This window comes from Danio aesculapii, chromosome 8, assembly GCF_903798145.1.
Source record: "Danio aesculapii chromosome 8, fDanAes4.1, whole genome shotgun sequence".
Classification (NCBI taxonomy): Eukaryota; Metazoa; Chordata; class Actinopteri; order Cypriniformes; family Danionidae; genus Danio; species Danio aesculapii.
Window position 1 is genome coordinate 51431710 of NC_079442.1, and position 10705 is coordinate 51442414.

Consider the following 10705-nt stretch of genomic DNA (forward strand, 5'->3'; position numbering starts at 1 on the left):
AGTTTCTAGGGTCCAAAAGTGGTTGCTAGGGCGTGGCTAGAAAGTTTAAAGCTCATCAGTCATTGGCAGATTGATAATCTGAGTTAAATGAGCCCAGTTAGAAGTCTGTGTGACATTCTGATGCAGAGTTATGAGGTCACAAAGTTTGATCCCATGTTAAGTCTATGGGATTTTTCCGGTGGTCCCGGGACATTTTTCGGAAAACCGAAAGTCGGATCAGTCTGAGGAGATATAGCAATCCGAGTCCGAATAGTTCGGAGGTCTGGTGCGAGTTTGGTGGTCATAGCTTGAAAGCTCTAGGAGGAGATAGAGTTAGAAATTTAGTCTCAGAAGAATAATAATAAAAAAAATAATAATAATAAGTTTAAATAGGATAACAGTAGTCTGGCTTGCTACACAAGCCAGCCTAATAATAAGTTTAAGATAGATAACAATATGCTGGCTTTTCAAGCCACCATAACAAAACAAATGCAAAAGAAATGCATTTTCTTTACTGATTTTAGACATCTATGTAACACATGTAACTATGTTGACAGTAAATTAATTAATGACTAACTCATGTCAAATGTTCACAAAACAAAGACTCGACCATTCATTTTACAAGTAGACACTTCAAGATTTTCTAGACTTTAGATTGGCTGCTTTAGTCTTAAACTTACAGAGATTGTATTTGTGCTTCCATGCACTTGAGTTCATGCTAAAAGCATCTGGTCAGTCACAGAATGTTAAAGAGCCATTTAAAACCACTAAGTGCACTTTAGTTTGAGAACAGACAAACAAGAAGTGCACAGTCCCCTCTCCACTGTATGAAGGTACGATAATTGAGATCTGCACTTCTCAAGTGGCAACCAAACACAGCAATAAAAGCTTTTATCATAAGTAAACATAAATAACCCTTAAAATTAAGCACTGGAATTTATATTTATTCACTTATTGGTGGGCATTTGCTAGCCAATCATATATATCAGGGCTGCACATACTGCGATACGCCAATTATTATTTTTTTTTATTAGTTAATTTTAAAAATGTATATATTTATGTGATGATCATACTAAAATAAACAGGTAAAATATATTTTTTCTGATCTTCTTTTAACTGCCAATGTGCAAATATTTATACTTTTACAATGATAAACAACAATAAAAACATATTACATAATAATAACAACAACAACCTCAATTTTAACGGATAGATGGATGGACGGACCGATGGACGGATAGGTAGAAGAATAGACGGATAGAACGATAGATCAATAGATAGATAGAACGATACAACGATAGATAGATAGATAGATAGATAGATAGATAGATAGATAGATAGATAGATAGATAGATAGATAGATAGATAGATAGATAGATAGATAGATAGATAGATAGATAGAATAAAAAACGGAAAGAACAACAGACAGAATGATGGATGGATGGATAAATGGATAGATGGATGGATAGATAGAACAACAGATGGATAGTGTTAGAACGATAGAAGGATAGAATGATATGATATAATGATAGATAGAACAATAGATGGATAAAACAATAGACGATAGAATTATAGATAGAACGACAGATAGAACGATAGATGGATAGAAATATAGAACGATAGATAGAATGATAGATGATTGAATGATAGAACAATATATGACAGAACGATAGATGGATAGAAAGATAGAATAATAGAATGATGAATAGATAGATAGATGGATAGATGAATGATAGATAGAATGATAGATGGATAGAATAATAGAACAATAGAATGATAGATGGATGGATAGACGGACAGATAGTTAGAGGGATAGATAGAACGATAGATGGATAGAATGATAAAACAACAGAATGATGGATGGATGGATGATAGATAGAACGATAGATGGACAGAATGATAGAACAATAGATGGATAAACAGAGCGAGCGAAGACAGACAGACAAACAGACAGACAGACAGAATTTTGAAATTATTCTCTCACACACACGACTCGCATAATATAGTAATTCTATATAAATAAAACTTGTACTTTTATCTAATATGAAAGTTTTATTCCTAAAATATTTGTATTTAATTTATACTTGGGTTACACAAGAGTGGAATAAAACAAAAGAGCACAAAAGAGTGGTCTTCAGCAGCTCTACTGAAGATCATGATGGTAATAGGATGTGACATCACAGATGACCTTTGACACTATTGATCACTGCGACAGAGAACAGAAAGGAAAAAGCGTGGACATTTATTGGTTCGGCCTGCAGGGGAAAACCGTCAGAGACTGCGGAATCAATTCAATCACACTGAAAAACTTCAACATCACTGTCAGTTTAATTATTACAGCACTTAAAAAAGCGAACCGCTCGCTAACCTATAGTGTGTTCATAATACCGCTACAAAAGCAGCTTCAGAGATACAAACACTGACAGTGGCTCTTAGCATTACTGGAAGAGGCTGAATTAAATTAAGAGCAACATTTGAGAGCCGAATCAATGGATTTGTCCTGGATCCAGTGCTGTTCAGCTTATTTTACTCCTACAGACAAATTAGGCATTTCGTTTTGGCAGCCTTTTCTGTCTAAACTGAACATGAACAATCCAATGCTGAGGTTTGCAAAAAATTAAACATTTGCAATTTATTATTTCTGAATTAAAATAAATAAATAAATCCCTGAGTATGATCAAAACATGCTTCAAGGATCAAAACAGCAGTCTGTTAAATTAAAATCCACCATTTCTCTTACTGTTATGCTATTCAGGAGCCATGTGCACCCACTGACAGGTCAAATCTGCTTCTCTCTTTTTCAAGTTCAAAGCAAACTTGAATGCCAAAGCATTTTAGGTATATAAAATAGCCCGTGTAATATAGCCTTATGGCATCATCAAGTTAATTAAAATAAACAACAAATGAAAAATAAATGACAGAAAAGAGGAATAAAAACAGATAATAACTCTAAAAATTTTAATAGTTACATGATTAAACATGTAGATTATTTAAATAAGGCAAATGCGTTGACATGATATCCGCTACATTCATTCTTCCATGACGGCAAAATTCCTCCCGACACGGCTACATTACAGCTTCTCATTCAAAACATTCAGACGTTTTTTTAATAGCGGGTTATAATCGCTCCAAAACGTATTAAAAGGTAGGTGAATTATAACAGTGCAAACTTTTCTGTAATCGTAGTAGTGAGTGCTGTGTGTTATTTGTTTAACCCTTTAAGGTGACGTGCTGACTGACTAACTGACAGGTGCGTGATGCGTGATGCCAGCAAACACGATGTAGCTTTCAGTTATGACAAACACAGTTTCCATTATTATATTTTATTTATAGATAAACGTCTATGGCTTTGCATACAATGACTTTATCTTGCTGGAGTTAATAGCCGCTTCATTTTACTTCAGGACGCATTAATGCCGCTCTGTAGGTCTATTGGAGACATAAAGCAAATCTAAGAAATGTTGGAGACATACTCACTACATAAATGCATTAAATCAATGTTTATTTGAGAGTGCACAAGAAAATCTGCACTTGAGCAGTGTACATTTGAGGGCGCGCAAGAAGTTTTGTGCACGAACAAAGGAAATCGGTGCTCGAGCACAGAGATTCACATGCTCGAATTACATGAATGCGATCTCGACTTGTATACTGCGCTCACAATATTTGTCAATGATCTGTGTAAAAGGCCCAACAGAGTCTGCCGCCACAGCTGGAAAAAATCCTAGAGGAAACACTGGTTGATTAACCATTACTAATGGTGTACAAAAATTTTGCAGCCAGTTTAGACCAGTTATTTAAGTTATATAAGTTTTTTTGAGTCGTTTAGATTTAAGAATTAATTAATTGCAATAATTAATTGCGCAGTCAAGTAAAGTCTATGTGTGGGGAGCACTGAATGAATATTATACATTATTATTACATTATATATTTTTCCTATGATTTTTAGAAGATACTTTTGAAATGCCATTTAATATAGCAATAGATTCTGTCAATTGAAATCTTTATAATTTATTGCAACTACTTATCACTAGATTTGACCCATTACCCATAAGTACAAGTCAGAATACATTAGTATTGCATGTCTAACACTGAATTTTATGTATTTTTATTTTATTATTGTTTTTATAAAGTAAGTACTTATAAAAACTTAGTAAAGTAGTAGAGTAAACATTGAAAATAACAAAAATTTGACTTAATTTCATGATGACTGAAGCTGAATGTATGATTCAGGTCAATAATAGGTATCTTTAAGTTAATATTTTCAGGATAAATATCCCTAAATGCACATGCAAACATTATTATTCAGTAGCAGTGCAACAATACAGACTTCTCATCGATTTGGTATACGACATGGTCAGTAAAATAAATACATTTAAATAAAAATAAAAACACTAAAGGCAAAATGCAATACAAAATGAATACAATATTGAAAAGATACTAATGAAATAAGTGCACCTAACAGTAGTTTTCAATAACATAAACTGAAAAATATAATCAAATATAACCCTGCATACTGTATAAATTAAATAAAGGTTAACCATTACTGCGTTACAATAGCCTATATAGCTATTCAGTCAAGAGCAGAGTGAGTGGTTTCTCTATCTTTTGATGTTTGATTATTTTAAAAACACAGACAGCAGGAATAAGATGTTTTTACTTTAATGACGAGTTCAGACTGCATGATTTAAGCTCTGATTTTGACTCGTCGACAGGTTTTGAGAAATTACTGACAAATGCCTGAAATCACAGGCAAATCGGTGCTGGTTTTTGTGAGTAAAAATGACTATCAGTCACTATCAGTGTGAACTATCAAAGACGCCATCTAAGAGAATCACTGATGAGCCGCCGACCCCGGTCAGATATTTGGCATGCTAAATATCTGGACCTGTCGGTGATTCAAATAATGGGGTGTGAAATGTTTTCTGATTGAAAATAACATCAGCGATCACCTACAGCCAATGAGAGAGCAGCATGCACCAGTGTGGGTATCTGCAGGTTAGCGGGAGGTTGGGGAGAAGTTAAAAGCGCTCATTTTCAGTTTATTTGGACCCAAGAAATGAAGGGAAAACTAGTGTAAATTTGGCAGGAGCAGCCGTCACAATGACAGGTCATCTGAGCAATCCCACAACGGGTCCAAAAAGAAAAAAGTTTGGGAGAAATTGCTAATTCCCTTCAAAAGCCAGGTGATCAAAATAAGTATATTTTGCCACACTACATGCTTCCTTCTCATTATATATTTAATAACAAAGGACAAACTACGTTAAATACTCAATGACGCATTTACTCGTGGGTGTTTCAGCACACTAACAAACATTCTAACATGTACAGAGCCATTTCAGAGAGTACTTAATTTAAGGAATGGGGGAAATTTTTTTATCTTTGTTTAATGCAAAACCAAAAAAACTGCAATTTCCTGATAGGTATTGAACTGTGGAGAGAGTACCAAATGGCTCAATATTATATTGAGTATTACGGCATGCCTATTATTTAGAGATAATTTGAGTTACTATTTAAAACTGTTTCATTAAAGATTTATTTTTAATAATAGAAGCTTTATTATCTAGGGTTGGGTCTCGTTTGGGGTTATTTCGATACCGGTGCTAAATCGATACTTTTAAAACAGTTCCAGTGACAAAACGGTGCCTGAACTGATCATTTTTAGCCACAAAATTATTTGACAAAAAAATAAATAAATAAATAAATATTTTAATCATTATAATTGAACATCAATTCATATTTTATATATTTGAATTGCGTTAATATATTTCTTTTGATCATTTGTTTGTTAGCATGAATGCAAGATTTGCATTATGCTATTAACATTACATTAGCTCACTACTAACCTGTGGAAAGGCTGTCATCAAAATCAGGGAACACCTTTTTTCTGGGTTTGGGGCTTGTGTCTACTTTTACATGGACATCAGTGATCTAATGATTTGCTTTAATCTGAATAAGACAATAATATGATTCAGGTGTTTACATGAGCTGCTTGTTGAATGTTACATTCATGATTCCCAGTTACATGTTATAGCACGTAGATCCATTAACGTCATTGCGTCACCAGCCAATAAATGTTTCCTCCGCAGTTTGTGTCTGTGGTCCTTTAAGATAAACAAAAATCACTGTTTACGTGGTAGACTCTTAATCAGAGTATTGTCTTAATCGTATTAAAATCAGCGTATTGGTGTCCATGTAAAGGTACTCACTGAAAGTGCCAGATGATGTCACAAGCTGTCAAAGACAGTCTATTCCTCACCTTTAAGTTGACTCCATGAGTCCTCAAATTTCATAAGTTTGACGTGTTTCCCCCCTTACACGCAACTTTTGTAAAGCATCTGCTGCATGTTGGTGTGTCAGAATCCTTGCTTGCATCACTGACGGTGTCTGTATCCCTCAAAGCTGTTTAGAATTACATATTTAGAGATGGTGTGACACAACTTGTACTTATATGTGCCTTTGATGCACCCCTTGATGCTTCTTACGTTCTTGTCGCAGCACCAGTAGCACCGGAATTAGACACCAAAATTCATATGCTGATTCGGTCCGATGCATACCGGTTACAACCCTATTATTATCTAAAGGTATCCAAATGTAGCCGCAATTCTAGAATCACCCATAAATAAATGATAATCACAGTGTTTAGACATATTTCTGAGATTAGACTCTTACCATATGGTGTTCCCGGTCCAAACTCCTTCGCAGCCTCCAGCATGAACTGGGATAAAATCTCTCCATTAGTGGCCCGCGGTGGAATCTTCCGGTCAAGCTTCTCATACAGGAACTCTTCAATGCGAGCGCCTGGTACACAGACAGACATATAACTTTAAAAAAAAAAAAACATCAGATGGCAAAAAACACAAGCAACTATAATAGAACACTTAAAAAAAATAAGAGAGCGAGAAAACAGTGATTAGAAATGGATGACTTCACAACAAAACAAAAGCACACTGAAGTTTTGACAGTAAACAAATCAACGGTTATTTGGTTTTAATGTTTTAAAATGGGTAAATAATAGCATAAAAGAAATTGTAAAAGCTTATTAAAAAAAAGTATTTTATTTATTTTTTAGTTTTAGGTTACTGAAAGTTGAATAAATATCTATGTATCCGCTTGTTAAGTGTGTTCATGAGAATTGGCTTCTGGGTCCAAGCGCTCTTTCAAACTGTATGGGGAGAATCAACAAATAGTAATAATAAATATTTTAAAAGAGATGTAATACCTACAAAAAAAAAAATCACAACCACAATATATATATATATATATATATATATATATATATATATATATATATACACTATGACTTTATACAAAATTCACTTTAATGTGCGATATGACAAAAAAAGTGGTCATAAACGAATATTTTATCAATTCAAATGATTAGCGGCTTGGACCCAGAAACAGTATTTTTACAAGTCACAACTTAACAAGCGGGATAGATGGATGGATGGATGGATGGACGGACGAATGGACGGACAGACGGGTAGACGGATAGACGGATAGACAGATAGACAGATAGATAAATAAATAAATACTAGTTTTACAAGAAATCATGTAATAGCATAAAATTACTATAATAATAATGCAAATATTTTAAAAACATAATAATCTTTTTCGACTTTGTTCTCAGTAGCTATGTTTCCATATTTAACCTATATTTATGTAACCTATATTTATTCGCATTTTGGAATAATCGCATTAAAAAGACCCTGAATGGAAACGTCAAGATTCACATAGATTTTGAAAATGTGCATAAAAAACTAAGTGGGATAAACTTTTTATCCAATGAGAAGAAGAAAAATACTGACATAAACTGCGATGGAAACGCATTTACCAAATAAGTGGCGAATAAGTTAGTGGAAGCCATCAGCGGAAATCGCAAATCTAAGACGCAAGTAAGTTTTTATATACGAAAAAAGCCTGATACAGCAACTTCCATGACAATATTGTTCTCTTGGACGCGTTGGTTCCATGCAGTGCTTCTTGTCCTTGTCGTATATCAGGCAGTGAAGATCACTGATTTTTAAAGAAATCAGGTCTTAAACGTGACAATTTTGTAATGGAAAGACAGTTCACCGAAAGCCCTTGGGCTGCCTGGCTGAAAATTAAAAGTCTGTGTGCATATAGCCCATTACTAACGCAAATATTTCTTTTTTTTTTTGTGTATTCACTTGCACGGTTTAATTGTTCACCAAAAGAATAACAATGTGCGCTAGCAAAATAAACATTACAAAATTTTATTTCACACAGACTATAAAGCCCTTCTTGCAGCTTAGGTCAATATATCGATAATACCGTAATATAATGATAAAAGCTTGTGAAATGAATCGCAACAAAGCAATTCCAGCGTTATAGATATGACATTTGCAGTAAAAACTTAAAACAGAAATTCACATAGAAAGTTTATGTTGACATTATATTGAAACATCCGTTTATATTTTCCAAAACAACTCAGAGTTACGGGATCAGAATATCAATCTGTAAACATTTTAAATATCTTAAATGAGGGAAATAAACATGCGTCATGGGTGTGACCAAAAAAAGTCTGTGAGTTTACAGTGGACAACATACTTTGTGGAAATTCTGTGAATTAAAATGCACAACCCAAAACAATTAATGCTAATCAAAGGGATAAAAGTTGCTCTCTACAGAACAAACATGACTGATTTGATTTTATTTGACATTTTTATTTGACATGTTTGCATTTTTGAGAAAAAAATCTTTGTTATGGATATGACAGATGTGAAATTGGCACTTGTGTGACTTTGGTAAATCAAGTATAATTGTTTGAAAACACTGACAGAGACATTTGGAGTGTTTTACAGTACTGTAAAATACAAGCCTAAGCAAACAACGTAGAAAAGGTTTCACTATTTTGGGAAAAACGTTATTTTTTTCATGAGAAGGCTGACATTTGCATAGAATTGGAAAAATTTGATACTGTTATACTAGCCATGTATGTGCAAATTAAATATCTTTGAGTCTAACCCGGGTTTGGCTGGAGCAGAACTTCAGTTTGCCTGTAGATTTTCTCTGTCCAGTTTTTGGTGCAATCCGCTCTGGCCAACAGATTCTCGAAGTGAGTGTCCAGTTCAGTCTTCTCAGCCTGTCCCAGTTTCTCCTCTGTAAACTGGACCAAAATATCTGAATTAAAATAATATTCCTGAGAGAAAACACACCAGAATAACAAAACAAACACCCTGAGATATTCAAACATGCCTCGTTGTCGATTAAAATCGTCATTTGTTTATATTTACCCTACATTGACAGTGTGTATTATGTCAGAAACCACATTTAATTGAGGTGAAAGTGAAAATGTGTGATTGTATCAGTGAAACTCGGTGTTTTGTGTAAACGCAACGGGCACGCGCTTCACATTAACTGTCACTCTCGTTAATAACGCCTTTAAACTCGTTTACATACATAAAAAACAGCATCTCTTACCTGGACAGCACGAGAAAAGAATATCCCAGCATCTGAGGCGAGTTTCCTCACGTTGAAATCCATGTTTTCAGCGGAGGGAGAGGAGAAATGTCCGCGACATCGGGCACTCCGCAGAGGCCAGTGAGTTTCTGACTGTCCGCCGGATTGTGTGGAAGAAACCGTTGTCTCCTCAAGATGGCGCCGCGCGGCTCATGGACACTTTTCACATTTCCGGGGTTCTCAGTAACGGAAGTCGTCATAGTTGGGTGAGCTTTTATTATTTCTCTCAGTCGGCGTATAACAGTGTATGGCACGGGTAACCAACTCTGTTCCTGGAGATCGACCTTCCTGCAGATTTCAGTTGCAACCCATATCAAACACACCTGCCTGTAATTCTCAAGTGCTGTTCAGGTCCTAATTAATTGGTTCAGGTGTGTTTGATCAGGGTTGGAGCTGAACTTTGCAGGGAGGTCGATCTCCAGGAACAGGGTTGAGCACCCCTGGTCTATGGTGTACAATAGCAATGTTTTTTTTATTATTATTATATAGAATTTAAATGATGGGTATAACAGTAATATTTTTATGGGTACCTGCGCATATTGGTGTTCAAGGAAATGAAATAACAGATAAGGAAGCAAAACGTGCTGTTAAAAATAATGACATTAGTCTAAATGTTAGTATAAGAGTGAAATCAGGAGTATTATTAAGAAAAGAATGAAGGAAAGGTGGCAAAAACAATGGGATAATGAGAAAAAAAGGCAGGTGGTTTATACAGAATTCAAAAGAAAGTAGGAGAAATGAGATGTGTAGGGAAAAACAGGAGAGAGGAGATAATAATATCTAGGGTGAGATTTGGACACAAAATTAAATAGCACACTTTTTAAAATGGGCAAACATGGAGTTTTGTGGACAGGAAGAGACAGTTGAACATGTTATATTACACTGCATGAAGTATGAAGATGAAAGGAGGGCTCTTAGTAAGAATTTAGAGGACATAAAGGATCCATTTAAATTAGATTTGCAACAATTTCAAAAAATAGTTTTTCACATTGTCATTATGGGGGATTGTGTGTAGAGTTTTGAGGAAATAAATTAATTTAATCCATTTTGGAATAAGGCTGTAACATAAAAAAATATGGAAAAAAGTGAAGCGCTATGAATACCTCCCGGATGCACTGTAGATAAAGCAGGGCTAATAATTCTGACTTCAAATTTCCAGATTTAACCCTGATTATATTATTTTACACTATTATTTCTCCTATATGTAAACAGATAGCAGAGTATTATTTCTCCTATATGTAAACAG

The 10705-nt window shown here is 34.6% G+C and overlaps 1 protein-coding gene across 1 annotated transcript in view; it reads right to left on the reverse strand.

The window, feature by feature from the left end:
* Window positions 1-9565, reverse strand: part of sh3glb2a (SH3-domain GRB2-like endophilin B2a) — a 53859-nt gene extending 44294 nt beyond the window's left edge. The window contains exons 1-3 of the mRNA XM_056464152.1: window positions 9421-9565; window positions 8965-9106; window positions 6649-6777 (exon numbers count right to left, since the gene is read on the reverse strand). Of these exons, the coding sequence (XP_056320127.1) occupies window positions 6649-6777; window positions 8965-9106; window positions 9421-9483 (334 nt within the window). The 5' untranslated portion in view covers window positions 9484-9565. The remainder of the gene's footprint in view (window positions 1-6648; window positions 6778-8964; window positions 9107-9420) is intronic.
* Between the last annotated feature and the right edge of the window lie 1140 nt (window positions 9566-10705).